Genomic DNA, 24,002 nt, shown 5'->3' on the forward strand with positions numbered 1-24,002 from the left:
CCTCGCCTTCACTTTGGGCAAGTGGCTGTAGGATGTCCTCAGCCCTTCCACGTCAGCCCCCCACCAGGGCCCTCTCTGCAGCAGGGGCAGGAAGGGGGTCAGCCTGTTTCCAGCCACAACCATGTCAATCTACACAATGCCACTGTTTACCTGTCTGGACCAAGTAACGAACGCTCTGATGAAACCATGGGACTCCTAATGCCAAGCACAGGACCTAGACAGCTGTGTTAGCACTTGTTTGCTGGACAGAAGCTTCCAGAAGCAAAGGGGCGCCTGGGTGGCTCAGTTGTTAAGCGTCTGCCTTCGGCTCAGGGTGTGATCCCAGTGTCCTGGGATCAGGCCCCACATCGGTCTCCATGCTCTGCTGGGAGCCTGCTTCTTCCTCTCCCACTCCCCCTGCCTATGTTTCCTCTCTCGCTGGCTGTCTCTCTCTGTCAAATAAATAAATAAATCTTAACCAAAAAAAAAAAAAAGAAACTTCCAGAAGCAGAAACAGCTATGGCTGAATTCTACACGCACAGAAAAGGGATAAGGAGCAACGTTACTCCTAGGACAGGAAGCTAAGATTTACTGAAACCGTCCTAAGACTTCATGTGCATAATCACATGTAATCTGTATGCTAGCCCTATGGAGTAGGTTCTAGTATTTTCCCATTTTACGGATAAGAAAACAGAAGTTCAAAGAGGAGAAGTGCTTTGTCCCAGGTCACATACCATTATGTGACAGGTGTTCACACCCATGCAGGCTGGCTCCCTTTTAGCCACGTGTTACCCTCCCGGCTTTGCCACGGGCTCCTCCAACTACGTGACACGGCCGGGGGCGACTCTCATGAGGTCGGCTTCTCAGGAGACACCCTGTGTGCTGAGCCTCCCGGGAGGCCTCCATCTCAGAGGCCTGCAGTTCCCGTGGCAGGCCCCCAGAGCAGCTGCAGCCCATGAGGAAGGCACCCGAGCCCACCCGCCTTGGATGTCCGACGTTGGATCCTCCGTTCATGATTCTGAGCACTCGGGAAGCCTCCAAACATGCCAGGCCCTGAGCCAAGTGCTGGAGATCCCACAGAGGAAGGAGAGCCAAGCTCGCTCTCCCTGAGCCCCGACCTGATGCGGAAAGCAAAGGCGTGCGTACAGGTCCGTGAGCATGTGGTCTGTGACAAAGGCCCCAAGAACGGTAATGAGTGGGCCCCCCTCCCCACCTCCTGTCTCTCCGCTGATGGAAGACAGGACAGCTCCCCCACCAGGTGAGGCCCCTGGGTACTACCTACAGTCAGAGGGAAGGCCTGGAGGCATCGGTGGCCTTCCCGCTTCCCCCAGGAGCAGCCCCATGTTCACCCCCCACTCCTGCCATCTGTAACGGGAGGGAAGTGGGTGGCGGTATGTCCTTCCTGCTCTGCGCACGGTGACCCTGGGAAGTGGGAGATCTGAGAGATGTGGCTTCCATGGAAAAGCAGACGCTCGAAGTGGGAGCCTAACCTGTGGGCTTGTTGGGGACAGTCCCCTGAATCCATGGTCCGACTGTCAACCTTCCTCCCCAGTTAGGAAATGAGGAAGGGGGTAGTACCCAGGGGCTGCACCTGGGCGGGGGGCCAGCGCTCTCCTGTCCTCCAGCAGTGGAGAAACTGGAAGGTGGGGGGGGGCACTCATTACCGTTCTTGGGGCCTTTGTTACAGACCACATCCTCGTGTGCCTACACTCACGCCTTTGCCCTCTGCATTAAAGGCATCAAATGGGGGGGTTTGGGGAGAGTGGGGTTGTACTCTGACCAGAGTCCCACACCGTGCAGTGTTGCTGGCCTGCCTGATATGAACTGCCCTTCACTTCTCATCTGCATTGGACGGTGCTCATTAAAACCAATGACCACACAGGGAGTGGCTGAAGATGCAAAGACACAAATCCTTCCGCTTCTAATCTCACGGAAGTCTGCCATCAGGTGAGAAGTTCTCAGCTTTCCAGGGCTCCAGGGACTAGACGAGGCCCACCTGGCTACTCTTCCTACCTCGCGGCCACCTGCACCATCTAATGACACAATCAGAGGAGAAGGGCTCAGCATGTCCACAGGTCCCGGAGAAGTCCCAATGTGGACTTGAGAGGTCAGAGAGGGCTGAGAGTGTGGCCTTCCAGCTGACACTAAACAACAGAAAGTGAGCCTCGCAGAGGAAGGTGACGAGCATTCTGGGCAGAGAGAATGATGGTGGGAACAGAGGATCAGAAGGCAGCCCAGTGCGCAGGTGCAAAATAAGCAAGAGGGTGGAGCGAGGCAGCAGGGCCAGGCTGCTATGGGGAGGCCACGGTGAGGTCCTGTTCCCAGTTTACTGGAAACTTCCTACATTACTAGAGGGTTTTAAGTGAGGAATGCTGGAATCTGGTTTACATTTTGAACAGCTCACTCTGTGCTATGTGGAAACTGGATCTGAGAGCAGCACAAGTGGAGGGAAGGAGACAAGTGAAGAGAAGGTCTGTAAACCAGCATGGGGAGAGCTTCTCAGACTCTGCCACGCACACGAATCAAGGGGGACCAGGGACAGGGGTAACGTGCAGTCTGACTTGGGAGGTCTGGGGTATAGCCAGAGCCTCTGTGTTTCTAACAAGCTCCCTGAAGCCAACGCCACTGGTCCGGGGACCACATCTGGAGAAGAAGCTGCTCAGATGGAGGTGGCAGCCTTGGGACATGGGGACATGTGAGGTGTGTTGTGGGGGGAGATCCCACGGCAAGGGGAGGACGTGCTGACAATCACATGTGGGGGTAACACGGACCCCCAGGTTTCGGCCTGAGCACTGGGGTGGAGAGTGTGCACTCACAGGATGGGGAAGCTGAAAGAGCTGAGGAGGGAGGGCTGTGAGGTCCCGAGCGCTTGTTTTGGGGAGCTCCTCTGAGCAGGATGGAGACCACTGCTCCAGTGGGAATGAAAAGCAGACCCAGCTGGTGGCAGCACTGCCCTGGGACACGCTCCAGGAAGGCCAGGACCACATCTCCTTCAGGTGGGGCCCCCAGCCCTGGCTCCCCCGTATCAGAGCTCTCACAGCCCCGCCTCTGCTGCAAACCTGAGACAGAGCGAGTGATTTCAGCCGGCCAGGGCAAGCGCAGAGACGGGAGGAGTCACATCAAACCCACCTGCCCCGGCCCAGGCTGTGGCCCAGGAACCGGGCACCCAGCAAACAGCAATCACCTCAACACTACTGAAACTCAAATAAAGTGGGATCCTGCAAATAGCTCCAACCAAGCTGCAGCTTCCTGGTGCTCAAAGGTAGGAAAATCAGGGCTTAGGGAAAGGAAGAGAAAAGAGAAGAAAAGTTCAAAAGCCTGACCTCTCCAGGCCTGCTAAAGATGCTCTAAATGAGCACAAGGGCCAGAATGAAATCGGGAAACCTTTATCCACTATTTTTTCAGACAATTTCCCACATGGCCAGAGGCAGATCACGGCACTTATTTTTACTTTAAAATTTCACAAAGAAGTGGAATTTTCCATCACTACCAGGGGATAAAGGAGCTCAGCAAGTAATAAGAGAGATGAGAATGAGGATGCAATTTTTCCTATCAGCCACCAGAAATCATAGCAGAAAACGAGGTCTCCGAAAGTTTTATTTAAAACAGAGAGAAGACATTCAAATGGCTAAGGGAGCACCATGGAAGGCTTACAAAGGACAAGAGTTGGCATTAAGTGACAAGGGAGAGTAACCCACTGCCAAGATAAAGCTCAAAAGAACTGGGAATAAAAGATAAAAGATGTCTATATGGATTGGAGGCATCGATCAGTGTCCTAACAGAGTCTGGTGTTAGATCCTCGGAGGGGTAGGAAGCATAGTGGACACATATGCTCTCGGCCCCTGCAACCACACAACAGACGTGATCGCCTATGAAAAACCTAGGACTCCCTTGCCATGGGTCTTCCAAAGGCATTTGAATCCCTCATCATTGTAATTCTCCTACAGAACCAGTAAGCACAGCACAGATGCGAGGTTCCTACCACAGGACACAAGCAGCTACACTTACCATCCGTTTAAAATCATATATATCTATTCCTGAGCTTCTGGAAAGATACCTTACGTGAACCACAACAATGGCAAAACCACCACGATGGGAAAGGAGAACCAACAAGACAACTGAACATGCCAGGGTTTCACTGCGACGCAGAAGGAGGAAACTCCGCTCTTAAAATGTCTCAAGCGCTCGGGCAAGCGATCTGAAGACAAACGGGGTTCCGAAGGGGAGAGGAGAGCAGAGGAAAGTGGGAGAGGCTCTCTGGTTATTCCCACCACATGGGGTGGGCGGCGGTGCTGAATTCAGGGAAAGGTCTGCTCACCGCAGGAGTTAAAAAGCGCCTCCCACTGGAACAAGAAAAATCCAGTAACTCACCAATTATTTGAACTTAAAGGGATAACAAAACAGGAAGGGCTTCTCCTGGTCCCTTTGGCGGGGGAGGGGAAGAGGAGAGATCTCAACTCAGTCCCGCTTTATGACAAATATAACACAGATAGCCGACACCTTCTGTGACCTCCCAAGGATGGCAAGAGGCTCCCACGCCAATGAGATCCTGCAGTCCGTCTCTTGCCGTGCGTTTCAACAATCAAATTAACAGAACGCAGTGACCGTTTTTAAAGCACTGAAAATAGATTTTGAAGTCTCACGTAAGTCACTTCCAAATTCCCCTCCCTTGAATTTTGCCCCAACTATTATGAAAGGCTCAACATCCGCCCCCAGAGGAGGCCAATTCCGGGCTCCCCTCCAGCAGGACCTTGAGAGCTTGTTTGGAAGTTCTAGCAGGGGAGCATAGCTACTCGTATATCCTTGACCGAAGAACGGTCCTCCTCTATCGGGGAAGGTCGTCCTCCTCGACGGAGCGCACAGCTTCAGGAGGGACGCACATGGAGCGGTAAGGGAGGAAGGGGACACCGCCTAGCCAGCCACATCAGCCGAATCAACCCCGGCAATCAATGGGGTGACAGATGTCGCAGCCAGATCGCCCTCACATCCTCCCCTCCAGCAGGAACACGGGCGCGAGGCGTCTCCTTCCAGAGGCTGCACTGGAGAAGCGCCTCCTGCAGAGCATCCCCTCCCACCAGACGCCCTGGTACACGTGGACAGCACGACAGGGCGTCGGGAGACCAGGGACTCAGGGCCTTCGATTCAAAACAGAACAGGCTGGACCTGCGCTTCCTTGCAAGCAGGCGAGCGGTGCTCGTCGTTGGCCGTAGCTATGGGCTGCATTTCCTTGCAAAAATAATGAACTGCAAATGATAAAGAGAAATTCTAGTGCTGGCTGGCAACCAACACATGTCCTACAGCAAGAACTGCTCCCAAAATTGCCTCTCGGACGAAGCGCTATGCACTGAGCCCATGGAGGCTTGGCGTGCTCCTCTCCTCCTGGCTGACACATCAGCTTCACTCTCCAGCGCCAACCACCCCAGAGGACCTGCCCAGAAATGCCAAAGGGCATGTGGAAGCATCTGGGAGAAGGGGGACTGCTTTGGGCAAATCTGGAATTTCTACGTTTGTTTCTTAAATCAGCAGTTATAGCACGTGGTCAGAGCATTTGGATTCTGAACAAGATTATGGCAGCACAATGCTGCACCATGCCAGGCCAAAGGCCTGTGTAGGGGAAGTGGGCAGGGTGCCTGCAGGTCTGAGACCATGTCTGTTGCTCCTTTCAGCTGTTCCCGGCCACTGGGGCAGAGGCTGACAGCTTGGACATGTCCAGCACATCAAGGGAAAATAATGAACAGAAGAGAAGCTACTCCAGGTTGCAGAGACCCAGGAGTAAGGAGTGGGTGCACCACCCCCCAGCCCCAGAGCATGACTCCTGGGCTGTAAGCAAGATGCTCTGTGTGGACAGAGATACAGTCCTGCCAACAGAGAACCACTAATCATAGTCACCAGTGAAACAGTCACATAACGGGAGGAGATGCAGTAAGAACCATCCAGTTGCTCTTGGCCTGGGGATTCAAGTGGAGTGTTGGTGCTCAGCAGAGGACTCCTGGGGTCGGTGTGGTCCTGCCAGCCTCTTCTCAACCATGGCCCCCTCAAGAACCTGCAGGATGGAGCTCATTCTAGAACCTTGAACTGAAAGACCAACTGTGAGAGAAATACATATCTACCGAAATACATGCTTTCCAGAAGCTGCCAAATCTCCCTGAAATCTCTGTATCAAAGTCATCTCTATGACAACTGGTTATTTCCGTAAATAACTACCCATGACCTTCCACTGACAAAGAGGCCTTCACTCTGAAATACACACAGACATGTGTGATGGTTAATTTCATGTGTCAACATGCCTGGGCCAATGGGTGCCCAGATACTGGGCCAAACGTTATCGTGGGTGGTTTCTGTGAGGGTGTTTCCAGATGGAATTAACATTTAAATTAAAGGACTGAGTAAAACAGACTGCCCTTCCTAATGTGGGTGGGCCTCAACCAACCAGTCAAAGCCTGAACAGAACAAAAAGGCTGACTCTCCCTGAATAAGGGAATTCCTCCTGCCTGCTGACCTTGGAGGCAGGACATTGGGTAGTTTGCTTGCATTTCCCCCTGCCTTTGGACTCCAGTTACAAGGTCAGCTCCTCCTGGGTTTTGAGGCTTCTGGCTTTCAGACTGGATCATCAGTTCTCCTGGTTCTCTGGCCTTCAGACTCAGATGAACTACACTGTCTCCAATTTACAGATTGTAGATCTCGGGACTTGTCAGCCTCCATAGTTGGCAAGTCAACTCCTTGTAATAAATCTCTGTATACATGTATACACACACACACACACACACACACACACACACACACACCCCATTGGTTCTGTTTCTCTGGACGAAGCTAATACAACATGCTTTCTCATCAGGTCTCAGCAGAGTAGAAACAGTAACTGAGACACAGAGAGGCGAGCTCGGCAAAGTGCATGCCACTGGACAGCCTCACCTGGACTAACCTGGACAGGTGGGTCCCTGTACACAGGGAAATGCCCTAGTCAGTTCACACACGGCATATGGACTGAAAGGCTACTAGTTTTCAAAAGCAAACAGATCAATGAATAACACACCTCAACTACCCCCTGCAGCTCAGGGATCTTCTCCCAGACAGATCCTCCCTCAGCCTCAGAGGCTGACACCCCACAGTGCACCCAGCTCTCCCAACTGATGTTTAGGGGTCACCCTCAACAATAATAAAAAACACACTTTACTTTACCTCAAGAAGACCCACATCATAAAAAACCACCTGTTCAATCATCCTGACCTTTGTAAAAGGAAGATGCTGGGTGATTATAAAGTCTCCTTACTCTTCACAGACAAGCACAGAAGAAAGGGGCAAGGTGCCCCTGCTGGCCTGGTGGCCCCAGGCTCCGGGGCTGTGCCCAGTGTCAGTGACAGTCTCGGGGAGGACAAGCTGTTCTGCTGGAAATCCAATAGCAGGAACGCTCAGCACAGATTCTCTACCTGGGTTCTATGACTAAATGGAAGAACCCAGAAACTGTGATTTCTTAAAAATGCCAACATGCCTTTAAGAGGGTAACATAGGTCAAAAAGCCCACAGCGAAAGGTAGCATCTGGCTCTGAGAAGTGACAGGAATCTGTGCACTATCTGGACTCCTCCTTTCTCCACTGGCCTCTGAGCAGTGGGAAGAGGCAGTGAAGGCAGAGACCAGGCTAAGGTGCCTTTTGGGCTACGACTCCTGTCACCACTTGGTGGTTACAACAGGGCCCATCATTTAACTGAAGTGGGGCGTCATCTGCCACCTCCCTGTCTCCAGTCAGCCAGCACTAAGCACCAGCTCCTGGAGGAGCTCCTGCTTCCACCTCTGCCTGGAGCCCTGCCCCTACCCAACTCCCAGCTTCCCTGCAGGACTCCATTCAGGCACCTCGGCATACATGAAGCCCTTCCTGCCCAACACGTGCCCCCATTCCAGACCCAGGTTCAAGTTGGGCAGCCCCCTGGTGCTCCCACAGCACCCTTGGGGCACTGGCCGACCTCCCCAAAGCCTACACTATTCTCAGTTAAAGCTGCCTGTTTAAGGTCTTGACTGGTTCCACTGGCTCGTGTCTCCCCTCCCCCCTCTAACGCACGATGTTATTTATCATATGTGTGGATTAGCGACCACCCTCAATTACAGGCAGGTCAGCTCCTCGAGTAGATCGTTCATCTTTCTTGTGCACTGAGCTATCCCGAGAGCCAAGAACAGCACCTGGCTGGTAGAAGCAGCTCAGGGGTAGTTTGCTGAATCAAAGAGTAAATAATTTCCTAATGGGAGACCTGCCTCTTGAGAGCAGGACCTGTCTTAAACCCAGAACCCAGTGTGATAAGCAGAGTAACGGCCCCCGGCCCCCCGCCCCCAAGACGCCCGAGTCCAAATCCGCAGAATTCGAGCATGTTACCTTGCACGAGGAAGGGAACTCTGTAGATGAGACTAAGAAGCTTGAGATGGGGAGATAATCCCGGATTATCCAGGTGGGCATCACGGAATCACGAGGGTCCTTATGAGACCGGAGGGTCCGGCTGAGAGAAGGCGAAGAAGCAGAGGCCAGAGCGCTGGGGTGTGAGAGAGCTCGCCCTGCCCACGCCGGCCCTGAAGACGGAGGGAAGGGAACCTGAGTCAAGGGACGCCAGGGACCTCTAAAAGCTGGAAAATTCGAGAAAGGAATAGTTCCCAGAAGGAATGCAGCCGTCGACACCTTGATTTTAGCTCAGTTTGAAATCCATCTTAGACATCGGATCTCCGTGACTATTAGATAATAAATCTGGGTGGTTTTGAGCCGCCAAGTTTGGGGGCATTTGTTGCAGCTGCCACGGAGGGGGAGCGAGGGCGCCCAGGAGGGAGCACGCAGGGAAAGAGGGGCAGTAAAGTCTGCGAAGGAAATGATGCGGACCAGTACAGAAAATGTTACTTTTCATCTCGAAAATAAATTTTAATCCATAGAACAGCGAAGAGGCATGTAAGCCATGAGCCAGGATGGTGATGGTGGCTGTATTTGTCTTTTCCTTTAGAATAACTAACTTTGACTCAGAGATGCTTACGATGTATTTTCCTGTGTGCTGGTAGGTCTTACATTTCATCTACTTAAGGCAGTTTTCTTTATCAAAGATAAATTTCCTCCGTATAAAACCCTAAAGCAAGATTTAACAAAAAGAAAAGAAAGAAACCAATTTATTTAATGAAAACTGTCCAGTCTTCACAAATGCACAATTAGATGCACTCAAAGCTCTCATGTTTCCGTGGGCCCGGCTGGTGCGGGGCCTGTTAAGGACTTGTCTTCCCGAACACTTCAAAACGCTCGATCCCCATGAATCTGCTTCTAATGCTGACACTTGAGAAAAGTGACGTGACAGGAAATCGTTGAGGACATGGTTCTATGTCCAACTGAAAATGTAAATGCCCTGAATTATGGCTGCAGTCTTTTCAATGTCTCATTTAAAAGTAAGAAGAAAGCAATCTAAGAAACCATTTTTTTCACAGCTCTTTGCTTCCAACACCCCCAGCCTGCCCACAGGGCTGCCATTAGTTTCATCCTGGAAACCGAAAACCCAGAAAGACTGGAAAATTAATCACTTTCAATTATCACTGATAAATTTTCATATAAAAAAAGATCCTTTTCAATTAACATTAATATATCAGGAAGAAGTAAAATTATGAACAGAGCATATAACCATTGTTTCACACGGGAAAGACATCTTGAAATTTTTAAACATCCAGAATCAATTCATACACAACCTAGAATTTGTTTTGACCCTGAAACCAGAAAGTTTCAAAAGATCTCACAACAGGATATCCAGTAGTAATGTGAAAACCTCTTTTTCTGCAATATATACGATGTACGTTATGGCAAGGTGTTCTTGCTTTTTTTCCTTCCAGTACTGTCTTACAGGATATAATTAGAGAATCAGGAAACCCACAGTACATTTCATCCTATGTGATAAACATTAACGAAGCAACTAGTCCGTGTGCTCTTCTGGGCTGGAGCAGGACGGAAACCCCAGCACTAAGGTGCCCCCCACGCAGTGAAGAGAGAGCACCATTCGATGCCAACAGGTGCACTAGAGTTCACGCTGAAGTGCCTTAAGCGTGCTCATTAAGGCAGATATAGTCCCTCTACTGAAAAATCCTAAACCAGAGTCTAATTAAAGGAAAAAAATCAAAACTAATCTATCTAATAAAAACAGCTGTCAAGTGGCCCCGTCGGTTAAGTGTCTGCCTTTGGCTCAGGTCATGATCTCAGGTCTCGGGACTGAGCCCCACACTGGGCTCCCTGCTCAGTGGGGAGCCTGTTTCTCTCTCTTGCTGCCCTATCCTCTGCCTGCTGCTCCCCACTGCGTGTGCTCTCTCTCAATAAATACATAAAATCTTTAAAAAACCAAAACAAAAACAAGCACACCTGTCTTTACATTTAAATGATAAGACAACTGAATTCAGAGGCATTCCTTCACACAATGCAACTCTTTTGCCAAAGGAGGGGGTGTTTGTTGTCTACCTGTCCCCCAGTCCGTCTGTCCGTCCTTCCATCCATCCATCCATCCATCCATCCATCCATCCTCCATCCATCAGGTACCAGCAGCCCCGGTGAGCGACGTGCCGGGCCAGGCAGACAGGATGATGACAAGGACACATGCTCTTGGCAAACATTTCCAAACGCAGCTGCTCTCGACCGTGTTAAACACTGACGCTCCTCCTAGCCCCGTGTTTTCAATAAACCGCAAGACTCTCTAAGGGATCCCACTGTTTTCTGCTACCGCAAGCACATTGTACCTGTTTACGCTGGTCGGACTGGATGCTTATCTGCCTCACCCCATGTCATGCTGTCAACCTAATGCCTCAAAGCACATCGAAGCTGCACCCTAAGCCGGCAACCACCTGTCTCACTGCGCTGCCTGTGACGCTCAATGAATCATGTCCCTGAGCAGCGGCAATCACCAGCGCTGGCACCTTCCTGTAATTCTCAAAAGAATCTGGAAGGTATGAAGCATGCAAAAATTCTCCTGACACCATCCCAATCAGACCCCTCCTGACGGGTCGGGTCCAGCTCAGGACTCACATGTCATGACGCGGAGCGCTGTTCCGGAAGAGATTTAGTAAGACAATGTGAAGACCGCTGTCTAGTAAATACAAAGGAAAGCACGGGTACGAGTCTGTTCCCAACCGGTGGGCAGCAGGCCACAGCAGACTGAGACACCACATCCCACGGTGGCACTGCTGTCCAGGCTCTTCTCGAGACAAACCACACTACTGCGGGAGCGTTTCTAGGACACGCGGTCCCAACATTCATCTAGACGTGCTGAGTTTGGTCTGCAGATCGTGAAGTCCAGGGTTGAACCAGAATGTACTAGCTCCCCTGGAATAACTTAGCCTGGATTTCACACTTCGCATTGTGTTCTGGGCACACCTGGGGGGACCGTCGAGGAGACAGCTTGGGAAGCCTACTTCTGATTCATCAGAGGGATGCTGCCAGGGACATAGCATTCAGGGGTCCCCATGTGAGAGCCACATTAAGAAAATACCTTTCTTTGTTAGTGCCAAGACAACCAACTCCTTTCACAAAGCTCATGGTTCCACATTTCCTTATTTATTGTCATAAAATTTGGTACCAAATGCACAGTCAAACCTGCATGTCTCCTGTAAGACACCCCTCTGCTCAAACATCAGCAATCTGCCCCCAACAACCCGCTATAAAATATCCCCCAAGCGTGCTCCAGGGCCCACAGCCCTCTCCTTGTCTTACTGTCCTCCGCTGTACCTGTTCCCCATTTGACATCATTTGTGTCTCACTTGTTCATTTCTGTTTTACTTTTTTTCCCACTGGAGAGTGACCTCGGTGATAACAGACACTGGTTCTCTCCTGGAACCCCAGAAACACTGCCCGGCAGGAGTGGGCGCTTACTAAGTATCTCTTGAATGAATGACTCCAAGAACGGGCAGCTGTAAAACTCTATAGTCTGCACTTCAGCTCTCTCTGTGAACCTGAACTTTGCCCGAGTCTGACGTGTTTACCATTGTTTTGCTTTTTTAAGTATTTGTGGAAGCCAGGCTAAACGAAGCAAGAGATAGCAGAGAGAGAGGTACAGACAGAGAAAAAGGATGACCTCATCATCAACCACCCTGCATTTTAACAGCTGGTGAAGTCTCTGGGGGTAGAAGGAGAGGAAATGAGCCAAACAGTTTAACTAACAATTAAGTCGAGTAACCTTTATTCAAAAAGTCATCATTTTCTTCCCATCGGCTCCGTCCCCGGCCAGGTGATGCTGCATACTTCACGAGGCCAGTCCACTGAGAAGCCCTCCCAGCTTCTCCGGCTGCTCCCACAGTTCCCACCCAAGAGCTGCTTTTCACGACACATGTGTCCAAGTGTGTCCACATCTGCTCATTTTCACACTGGGATTCTTTGAAGGGAAATGAAGGAAAGGTTCCCAGAATTTTAAAAAATATATTGTACCTCTCCCCTAAAACGTACCTCGGCCTACGGAGCTACTGAAGACATGCTCCCATAATCATCAGAAGCAGAGGAAGAAAATGCACGAGCCTAAGCCAGTCTCCTTCCCAATCCCACCTTAGGGAAACTCAGCCTTGACAACCTACAGGCAGGAGAGAGAGAGGGTGTGCAGCGGTGCAGAGAGAGGATACTGAAGGGACAGGGGAGGGCACTTACCTGTTTCACGACCGTCACCGTCCCTGGAGCCATGGCCACCACCGAGGCCACGGCAGTGGCGTCATGGGCCTCAGTACCCAGCTCGATGATCTGCTGGAGGATGTTCACAGCCGTGGGGTCAAGTCGGTCACCTTACAAGGAAGAAGCAAACAGGACACCAGTAAGCCCACCGGTGCTGGGGGACCCCGAGTGCAAAACCAGACCTTACGAGCGGCCACTGTGCAGTGGTGCCCATCCGGGGGAAGCACAGATTCTCTGCCATCACTCATTTCGACAGCAGAATAATTTGTGTGGTACTTTCTGGCTTTAAAGCACTTTCTAGAAGAACATCTCAAAAGCCCAAACAATCGTGTGAGGAGATGACATTGTGATGGTATTACCCCCATTTCACAGACTGGTTACCTCTGCACAAAAAAGACAGGACACTTGCCTGGGGTCACTGGGTCAGTCACAGCACAAAGCCGGAGTTCAGGCCCAGATATTCTGAATCCAAACTTGGTGACCCAAAACTGCCTCTCTGGACAGAACCCCTGAGAAGTACCAGCTAACACATTAACCTGCAAAGTTAGTGTCCTGGGAGCACACACCTGGCAGGTGGCCAATGAGAGTGTGTCCAATAAATTACACAAGTTAGGGAAAAAACATCCGACGATGTCTCAATTATTAAAACCAGTGGGCTTTAGAATTCCAAACCAATTTCAGTTTGGGGGTCTATTTTAATCATCTCAAATGACTGGAATCCACAGCATCAGGGCAGGAACCGAGTATACCCTGCCCGCTCTCGCCATCTGCTTGACCATCTGTGACTCTCCCGAACATGGCACACGGACCCTGATCATTAATTCACCAAAAGGGAAACTACTGCACGATCTCTGTGTTAGCATAATATTACCAAGTCTCCGCCAATGTTTGCATCCTCGTGGACTGGCTTTCCGTGGGCCACATTCCCGTGTGAGTCACTCAGGAAGAGACAGAGAAGGGGAGCATGATGTGTTCTATGTAGTGGGTAGGGTGTGGCATGCGACTAAGTACACGACGTGGGAGTGACTTGCATATACTCAGAGCGTTGCCTGGCATTGCCCTGCACACACATACACACACACGTGCACGTGCACACACACACACTCTCCCTTGCTCACTTGCTCGCTCTCTCTCTGTCTCAAGGGAAGTGTGTTAACTGTGCCTTGCAGCCAACCACTCTGAACATTTGAACAAAAACTAAACAAAACATTTACCTTAAAAACTTACTGAGCTAAGTAAGGTTTAATTCCTCATGCACTCACTCCCTTGGTGACCATTATCAAGCCTGTCACCAGGAGTGTGGCTCCCAGCGGGAATACGAAGATCTGCCTCATCTAACACCCTCTCTCCTCCTCCTTCTGGGACAAACGAGACAGATTTGTAAGCAAATTATTACCGCACCTGGTTGGTCCCGTATCAGGAGGCAATCAGGGGAACGCTGCAGAAAATCAGGTGGGTCCCTGGCAGATGGCATGCGATCTAAACACTGAAGGTACAGGTGAGGTGGCCAGAAACACCGTGCAGGGGAAGGGAACAGACAGTGTCCCAGAGACCACAACCGCAGTGCAGGTCTGGAGGGAAGGGGCTCCTGCACAGTCTGTGGGGGAGAGCAATCTCAGAGGCGGGGTAGAAAGGGCTGCTGCAACGGGAGCCAGGACCCAGAGCGGGCGGGCCTGGCTCGATGGGCTGCATGGTCTGAGGCTTATCCCAAGAGCCAGGAAAAGACACGGGAGAGGCCTCAGAAGGATGTGTGCGCGTGCGTGCATGGGGGATGAAGAGCAGTCACTGAAGCCACCGAACACAAAGAGAGGAAGCACAGACTCAGACAGGGCCTCAGCTCTCGGGGCCCCATTTAACAGCCTCGGCCAGGCCGCTCCCCTCTGTAGAACTTGCCGCTCTAACGAGCTGCAATGGGGAGCACTGTCTCCCGTTCTCCTCAAGCCCGGCAGCCCAGGGAGCCCAGCCCTCAGGTAATCGGCCCAAAGGACTGTTCTACTCAGGTTGCTTACACCTGTAGGGTTTCAAGAACCGGGCAACACTGGCGATTTCCTACCTCCTGCCACTACCTAATGCCTTCCTCTGAATGCAAATCAGGTTGCAGTCACGCATTAACCTGGGCTCCTTCCAGGTGCTAACAAGGACTAAGAAAACGGTTTTAAGTATAAGGCCCAAATCACCGCTGGGGTGGCACAATGGTTTGATTTTAAAATTGATCTAAGATTTGAAAACGATGACATTTGACATAAAGACCCTGCTTTGGGGCTTTTCAGAAGACAGGGACATAGGCAGGGCTGGGCTCAAGGCTCTGCAGGGCGGCCCTGGCAAGGTGAGTGGCTGTGCCCTCAGTTCAGCCCATGCCACCACTGTCCGTGGGGCGGAAACAAGCCCCCTGGAAGAGAGGCCCACAGGGAAGCCAGGGATGGGGACAGACACCCAGACCACAGGATCAGCTCCGGCACTCAGCTGAGCACTCTGGCAAAGCACCTTCCGCCCCTGTGAAGAGCGGTAAGCCCTCTCTCAGAATATGTGTGGAGACCTGGCCGCACCACTGCAAAGCTCTGCGTCTGCGGAGCCTTCTCGGCTCCTGTCAGGAGGCGGAGGCCTCCAAGCCTGACCGTGGGAGTTTCTGCGGTCAAATGCTGGGTCAGGGATGTGGACGGAGCCCAGCTCAGGGCCATGATGCATTCACACATGCATTCATTCAGCAGGCCCACTGAAGACCAGCCCGAAGGTCACTGGAAGGTGCCCCAGAGCAAGTCCTCTCTCACCGCTCTCCGAGGTGTATCTCAGGTCCTGGAGCGCGGCCACGGCTGCCTGCGTGCCCTGAACGTCCTCTTCGGCTTCTGTGATGTGCACGTACTGGGTGGAGGGCTCCTCGGGGGTTTCTGTTGCTGGCTAAACAAAAACATCATCTGAGTGATCTTCTAGAAGACCACCTGTTACCCGCAAGTCCCAGGATAACGCATGGAGACAAAACAAACGCGCACAAGCAACTGTCTGCAACACCTCATTTCCCTGGCGTCCCCGAGAAATCAGCTGCTCCAGTAAAAACACACTTTCCAAAATGGAAACTTCTCTTTGCAAATACCAAGACGTTTTTAAAGCAGCTTTGGGAGAAAGCTTCCTGCCACACATTCTTGCCTTAGGGACCAGGGTGTGCTGTTCAAAATTATAGAGATTAGACACGCACAGAGATTCTTATATGTGCTCTTCGAATGGCCACTGTCTCCTCCCGCCACTGCCCGCGCCATCCTAATCTTCCCCGGGTCATGGACCTCACGGTGTCGGGCCACCAGATGGAGGGCATGGCAGAGCTGCAGGAGGAAGGGAGGGGGACAGCCAACTACATGGCCCGTGTCAAGCTGGCAGCACATGTCCTGAGTAAGAGGTCAGTCAACCCTGCTTATTCCAGCCATTCTCATTTTTATACGAAGGAGACGATCAACAATGGACCACAGGAAACATTATCTGCAAAATCAGGAGTTGGGAGGGTAGGAGGGGCTGAAGCGACATTCACAGGTGCCGCATACCTCAGGAGAGAAGAGGTGGGACAGAACTCAGCATGTCACAAGAAATCAGCATGAATAATGCCCTCTTTCTGGGAGGGATGGGAGTGCGGGGAACTATAAGGCAGGAAACATGAACATCACCAATAAAGAAGAATAGGATGGAGGACTTTACACAAAATTTACAGGTGCCGAAGTTACGCTCTGTAAGTACTTATCGGTAACGGACAGTTCAGAATGCCATGTAATTCTTCTTTTACAGCCAAGCGGCAGGTGCCTTTCAAGATTCCCAGCCTGACACATAGTAGACACCCAATAAATATGTGATGGATGCATAAATGACAAAAAAAACCCTACTTCCTCATAAGTACCATTAAGCCACAAATTGCCCAACACTGATTAGGCCCAAGGAATTTTTTAGCCTGTGAAAAACAGCACGCACACAGAACAGCTTCTTTCTCGCTGGGCGAACTCTGTGTAATAATCACATGTGGGAAGGATGGGCTTTGCAAGGCATTCTGGGTAGCCAGAAGACCCCCCCACACACACAAACTGGTGGGATAGGCAGCTTGTCATCCCACAGGGAACCAACCACCTGAGCCCAGCTTCTTGGCTGCCCTACTGCCTCACTTCTGGAGTCGAGTCCATGACTTTGTGTGAACTATTGTCACTGGGTTCGAAGCTCTCCTCCTTACCAAGATTGGGTCTGTAGGAAGCAAAGCCTTCAGTGCAGAGGAGCGTTAGCAAATGCACTTACAAAAGCACCAACTGCCCGAGACACGCGAGGTGTTAGAATTGGCATTCCAATGCCTGTTAAGAGAGAGCAAATCCTTACAGTATGAACTTGAAACACCAGAGGACTATGTTTTCCCTCAGATGAGGATGTGATGTCGATGACGACACCACCACCATCACCACCGATAATCACAGCGGCTGCCAATTACTGGAGGTCCCAGGGCCGACCAGGGACTAGCTATGGAACTCAGCAGTTTGTGTATTATGTCTCTTGGGTATCTTAGCCTCACTGGATGGATCAGAGATGGAAAACACAGAGGTTAAATAAATAATGGTTCCCGGTCAAGCCATTTATACAGACAGCACCAGGATTCAAAGTCTGTCAAACTCCAATGCACACGCTCCCTACATTTTCTTATAGAAAATTTCCAACACACACAACAGGGGGATGAACCCTCGGTATACACATCACCCAGCTTGAGTAATTATCAATTCATGACCAGTCCTATTTCCCCTCTGCCCCCCACACACTCCATGCCCTGCCCTTGGAATATTTTGAAGCAAATGCAGAAGTCATAGCATTTTATCCATACATATTTTAGAAGGTCAAAACATAAAACCCTCTCAAAACACAAGCACACCACCACCGTGACATCAAACACCCAACAGTACGTCCTTAATGTGACCACACATCCAGGCCATGTCCTTGTCTCTCCAGTATCTTATTTCCCACAACTGACCCTTCAAATCAAATTTAAGTCACTGAATCCATGTATTAGAATGGACTGACGTGTCTCACAGACTTTTATGTATAGGTCCTCCCTCCGTTCTGACTTTCTGACCCCTGACTTATAGTTCTGTTGGGGAAAGTGGGCTGCTTGTCGGCAGAGTTCCCAACAGTCTGAACTTCGCTGACGCCACCTCCGTGGAATCACGGAACGTGCTCTCCTGTCCACTGTGTTTCCTGCAAGTTGGGAAACGTAGAAGCTTAATCAGATACGGGTTCCCTTTTCGGCAAGAACGCTTCATGGGTTATATGGTCTACTTTGATATCAATTAGAATCATTTATTTCACTTTCCTCTTGATTTTTAGGGCTTGCATTTTTTAAACTTCCAAATTTTTTTAGTATTATATAAAATATATCCATGGTTTCAGAGTCGAATCAGCACAACTGGCTCTGCTAAGAGAAATCTGGCTCGTCTCTTGATCCCTCCATCTTGGCGTGGCCCTACCTCTCCACATATAATGCCCCCCTCTTTTTTATGACTATTTTATTTTGAAATACTCTTCAATTTATAGAAGAGTTGTGAAGATAAAACCGAGAGTTCCTATACACGCTTCATGCAGCTTCCCCTCACGGTAACATCTGACGCGACTGTGGTACAACTATCAAAGCCCAGAATTAACACTGGAACGATACTCTTTTTTTTTTTTTTTAAAGATTTTATTTATTTATTTTACAGAGATAGAGACAGCCAGCGAGAGAGGGAACACAAGCAGGGGGAGTGGGAGAGGAAGAAGCAGGCTCATAGCGGAGGAGCCTGATGTGGAGCTCGATCCCAGAACGCCAGGATCACGCCCTGAGCCGAAGGCAGACGCTTAACCGCTGTGCCATCCAGGCGCCCCTGGAACGATACTCTTAACCACAGACTTCACCCAGATTTAACAGCTTTCTCCCTGGTGTCCTTTTTCCGTTCCAGGACCCAGGGGCGGATCCAGGGCACTCAGTCACCCAGTTTCCACGGTCTCCTCCAACCAGGGACAGGTCCTCAGGCTTTCGTGGTCTCTCGTGAGCATGACACTCTTGAGGAGTCCTGGGCAGGTATCGGACCATAAACATCGACACATCATTTGGACACATCTGATGGTTTCTCGTGAGTAGATGGAGGTTGAGGCTTCTTCGAAGAATACCCTGGGGCGGGGGGCATGCCCTTCTCATCACACAGTGTCACCGAGACTTATTACTAGGGACGCTAATCTCCGGTCGCATGGTTAGCATGGGTTTCCCAGACACCTCTACCAAACAGTTACTACTTTCCCTCTGTGATCTAGTGAATATCTGGGGCGAGAGATTTTGAGGCCATGTAAATATTCTGTTTCTCCTTACATTCTGTCTACTAATTTCAGCGCCCATCAATGGATTTGCCTGCAGCGATTACTATGGTGTTTTAATGAGAATTCTCTATTTCCCTCATTCCTCCCACATATATTCCTCAGAATTCTTCCGTGTGCAAAAACTGTTCCTTCCCTGCCATTCATTCATATCAGTATGGACTCACAGATACTTACTTTATTCTTCGAGTTGCAGTACAACACTATCATTATTTTTTTTTTATTTTTTAAAGATTTTATTTATTTGAGAGACAGAGAGAGAAAACAAGCAGGGCGAGCAGCAGAGGGAGAAGGAGAAGCAGACTTCCCGCTGACGAGGGAGCCTGATGCAGGGCTTGGTCCCAGGACCCTGAAATTATGACCTGAGCTGAAGGCAGAAGCTTAACCAACTGAACCAGCCAGGCACCCCATCATTGTTTATTTAGTTATTTAAATTCTTCCGGCTCTGGCCCCTGGGAGCTCTCTGGGAGCCTCTGGTGTCCTCTTGACATGCCTCCATCTTTTGGAGGGTGGAGAGGAGAGAAGCATGCTGTTACTTTCTGGGACCAAAAAATACCCTAGGTTCATCTTACATATTTTCTGCCACAGCCCTAGAATCAACCACTTTTCAAAGGACCCTGGTTGCTTTTATTGGAGAATCCTATTAGAAACTGAGATCTGGGGGCGCCTGGGTGGCACAGCGGTTAAGCCTCTGCCTTCAGCTCAGGGCGTGATCCCGGCGTTATGGGATCGAGCCCCACATCAGGCTCTTCTGCTATGAGCCTGCTTCTTCCTCTCCCACTCCCCCTGCTTGTGTTCCCTCTCTCGTTGGCTGTCTCTCTCTCTGTCGAATAAATAAAAATAAAATCTTAAAAAAAAAAAAAAAAAAGAAAAGAAACTGAGATCTGGGTAGCAGGTGTGCCCACGGCCACTAAGTGTCACTGCTTCTGGGGTCTCAGCACAAAAGGCTAAGAGACACATGTATGCAGACTGTGTATAGGCACATGTCTGGACTTAGCACACATGCGATCTACTCCTCGATCTAAACCTATAATATATAATAGGGCTGCGATAAATAGCGTGGTGCAGACACCTTTTCTCATTTTGTCAGCATGACTTTAGGTAACTTTTCTAGTGCTGGGATTGTTTAGTTAGTGGATAAAGAAACGCACAAGCAATTTTGCTAGATGTTGCAGAATTCCCGTTCATAGAGGTAGTAACATTTTGCATTCCCACCTGCAATGCATGAGTGTGGACTTCCCCTTGGCCTCTCCAACAGAGACGATGTCCGGTTCTGGATTCTAACAGGTAAAAGATTTCTCTCTCACTTCCACCAACATGTGCTACGTGTCAGGCTGAACATGTTTTCAGATATTCAAAGTCATCTGCATTTCTTTTTCTGTGGACCTTTCTTATCTCTTGCCCATTTTCCTACTGGGCTGCTGATCCCTATTTTTACAAGACTTCCGTAATGTCAAGGTACTCATCCCTTTCCCACCATATGACCGCAAATATTTTGTTATCATCTATCTCTTGAGCTTCTTTATGAGTTCTTCTCATAAGACCTTCTAAATTTTTTCATGTAGTCAATTGTTCTCAATCTTCCTCCTTACTGAATCTGGATTCTGAGTCGTAGTTAGGCAAGCTCTCCACACTCTGAGTTTAGAAATGAATTCATCCACTCAGGTGTTTTCTTCCGGTATTCCTGAAATGTCACTGTTTTTACATTTAAGTCTCTGATCTTTTCGCTCTTGCCTCTCTCTACATATACAAGCTATTCGTTATTTAATGTTTATGTTTCAACTTGATGCTTACCATGCTAGTAGTTTTTCATTCCTTCTTGTAGATTTTCCAAAAATAGAATCCAGCCACCTTCGGATAGATACCTTATTTCTTCCTTTCCAATTCTTAATGTCACTGTTTCCTCTGCCTTGTCTGACTCACTGGCTGATGCCTCCCAAGTTGTTCAAGAGCAGAGGTCCTGGGGCATCCTTGTCCTACTCCCGATTCAACAGGACACCCTCCGGTACTCCTTCACCAAGTAAGATGCTGACTTTGGGGCCAACATGCATGGATGTATTTTTCCATCTTAAGGATATATTCAACCAGTTGTATTTTATTTATTTTTAATTGGCGGGCACTTAAGTTTGTCAAGTGTCTTTTCTGAACGTATGAAGATAATCATTTCATTTTTCTCCCTAGTTCTATTATGATGATGGATTATATTAAAATATTCCCTCCTACTGAACCACCCTTCCCTTGTATTCTGGAATCATCCTCACTCTGTCGTGATGTATTATTTTTTTCATGTGTTGTTGGATTTTTTTCAAAGCCCTTACTCTTAACCACCATATGCTCTGATGCTCCAGAAAGTGCTTGGATAAGTGGTTCTCATTTGGGGGTGATTTGGACTCCCCAAGACATCGGCAATGTCCATGACATTTCTGGTTGTCACAACTGGGGATGGCACCGGTATCTGGGGCGTGGAGGTCAGTGATGCTATTAAACACCCTAAAATGCACAGAACAGCCCCTACATCAGATGCTCATGTCCAAGATCATGATGTCAGCAGTGCTGAGTTTGGGAAACCCGCCTTACATCAACCGCAATTAGTCCGTGGTGGTGATACTTGGCGCCTGGAAAGAGAGATGGCTACTGGCATTGATCATACTGACGGGTTTCCAGCCAGGGGACTGGTTCTGATGCCCAAGGGTAAAACAAAGATGGCAGCGGGAGCACATGACTTCAACAGCAGGACAGTAGGGCCTAGAATCAGAAGACAGAGCCCTTCCCAGTTCTGGTGAAGACACAATTTGCTCCTTGCCTTGCATGCTTCCCTCAGATGTGACAGCCTCTGGATTGGTGAATCCCAGAAGTGCAAATGCAGTGAGACTAATACAGACATGGTCAATTCAACTCAGAGTAAGAATTCACAGCCACAGCCCTGGTCTCACCCCTCCAACAGGAGACAGGCTTTGGAAAGATTTCCTAGTTTCCTGACCAGAAAATCCAATCCTCTGAGAAGCCACTGTCTGTGTGAAGGACCCGGGCCTGCCCGGTCTGTCATTTTTATCTGGAAATGTCAAGATCAATACCGAACTTGAAAAAGTTACCTCCCACTTGGAATCTCCTTCATTTTCCACCAACTTGAGGCCATGCTTGTTCTTCAAGTGTCTGTTGAACTCCCACTTGGTGCCGTAGACGAAGCTGCACACAGGACACTTCAAACCACCTGAAGGCACAGAGGGAAAAGGAGTGATTGCAGCACTGAAAAGCAGCATGGTGCTCCTCCCATCCGAACACCTCCAGCGCAGGGAACGCACGGTTCTGTCTGCAGCACTCACCCCTGGTCCCAGCCTCCCTCCACAACAGAGCACAACAGCGACAGCAGAGATGTTTTTCAGGACAGAGATTTTAAGGCTTAATGTATTTCTTTTCATTTTTGAACGAGCACTTGCAGAGAGTCGAATGTATATAATATTTTAGGTGCAGGGTGACAGAATTCCTGTGGCCGAGTGATTACGTGGCTTAAACTATTCTTTCATTTTTTTCATTTGAAAAAAGCAAATACCTGAAGGACAAGGCTGCTTTTCTCAATCATCTTTGTCCCAAAATACTAAGACCAAGAGCCAGATTCTCAATCTCCTTCACATCAAAAGCTGAGTCATTTGTATAAATTCCCATTTGGATTTCCCAGTAAAGGACCAATTAAAAAGTTGGTCACATCCTGAAATGTCACTATTTATCGAGCTGATTACATTTTACATATGCTCTGGGAGGTGTCTGGATGTAAGAGCATGTAAAACTCCAAGTAAAAAAACCAAACAACAGAAAAAAACCTGAGAATCACAAAAAAGATTGTCTTTCTAAAATTCTAGCAGGAGCAGCAACTAAATTACTAACTGGACAAAAATCACTGTAACGGACTGTGAATTCAGAAGAACCTCTAAAGGCCGGGGGACTCATCCTGGCAGCAGATGGTTAGCAGGCCAGAGTCGGCTGGAACCAGGAGGCCTCCACCCTGCGCTGCCGGAGCTGCGAGGGGGACACAACTGGTCTCCCTGCAGCCACTGCTGGTCTACTCTCCACCCCGCACACAGACGGGGCTTTGAAAAACACAAACTAGGGCCACCTGGGTGGTTCAGTTGGTTGAGCCTCCGACTCTTGATTTCGGCTCAGGTCACGATCTCAGGGTCGTGGCACTGAGCCCTACGTTGGGCTCCACACTTGGCAGGAGTCTGCTTGAGATTCTCTCTCTCCCTCTCTCTCTGCCCCTCCCCCATCTCTCAAATAAATAATTAATTAAATAAAAACACAAATGGAATCCCATCTCTCACAGGTGTAAAACCCTCCAACGGCCTTCCATCAGACCCAGAATAAAATCACAGCTCCTTGCTGTGGCTTGTGTGACCTTACTGTCACCCATGTGTGGCCTTGCTCCTGCTTCCTCTTTTGCCTTCCTCCCCCCTCCCCCATTCTCTCCTTTCTCCGCCTTTGACACTGACCACGCTCACTCCCTTCTCAGCACACCTCGCATTGGGGAGTCCGCAGCCAGTCCCTCTGCTGCCTCTGTCCCTGTCTCTCAGACCTGCTGTGCTCCCCTGTGTCCTCCCAGGGTCTGAGATGGATTTCTTGCTCACTGGAGCACTAAGAAGGGAGTAGAGGAATTCCATCCTGATGACAAGGTTGTCTTGACAAACTAGATAATCACCAGGCACATTTCATGGGGATGCACAACACAATGTGAGCATCTCCTAGAGGCAAGTATGACATGTGTGATCTCCTCAATCAGTTCCATGTCGGTGGGATGTGACAGGGCACTGCTCTGTTACTGGGGTTTCCTGGCTATCAGCCGAGGTGCTGAGTGACTCCCCAGTCCTGAGCAGAAAAGGAAGCTGACCCGGACGGCCAACAGTGCATCCACTCACACCTTCAGCTCACTGCCTTACAGCCTCGCCACGCTCGGAGGGTGCGGGAACGCACAGCGGGTCCGACAGAGACAGGCGAGGGAATCAGCAGAAAGACTAGCAACACCAAATCATA

At 49.8% G+C, this 24,002-nt stretch overlaps 1 protein-coding gene across 5 annotated transcripts in view; it reads right to left on the bottom strand.

Annotated features, from left to right (window-relative positions):
- Positions 1-24,002, bottom strand: part of ZFAT (zinc finger and AT-hook domain containing) — a 291,267-nt gene that overhangs the window by 126,139 nt on the left and 141,126 nt on the right. For 3 of the 5 annotated variants that reach the window (XM_034668647.1, XM_034668648.1, XM_034668645.1), the window contains 3 exons: positions 22,073-22,191; positions 15,395-15,521; positions 12,606-12,736 (listed from right to left, as the gene is read on the bottom strand). In XM_034668647.1, the coding sequence (XP_034524538.1) occupies positions 12,606-12,736; positions 15,395-15,521; positions 22,073-22,191 (377 nt within the window). Of the gene's footprint in view, positions 1-417; positions 6,023-8,345; positions 8,537-12,605; positions 12,737-15,394; positions 15,522-22,072; positions 22,192-24,002 lie in introns of those variants that run through there. The other 2 variants (XR_004627937.1, XR_004627936.1) reach the window with 2 other exon arrangements.

The sequence above is a fragment of the Ailuropoda melanoleuca genome, chromosome 9, assembly GCF_002007445.2.
Source record: "Ailuropoda melanoleuca isolate Jingjing chromosome 9, ASM200744v2, whole genome shotgun sequence".
NCBI classification, from domain to species: Eukaryota; Metazoa; Chordata; class Mammalia; order Carnivora; family Ursidae; genus Ailuropoda; species Ailuropoda melanoleuca.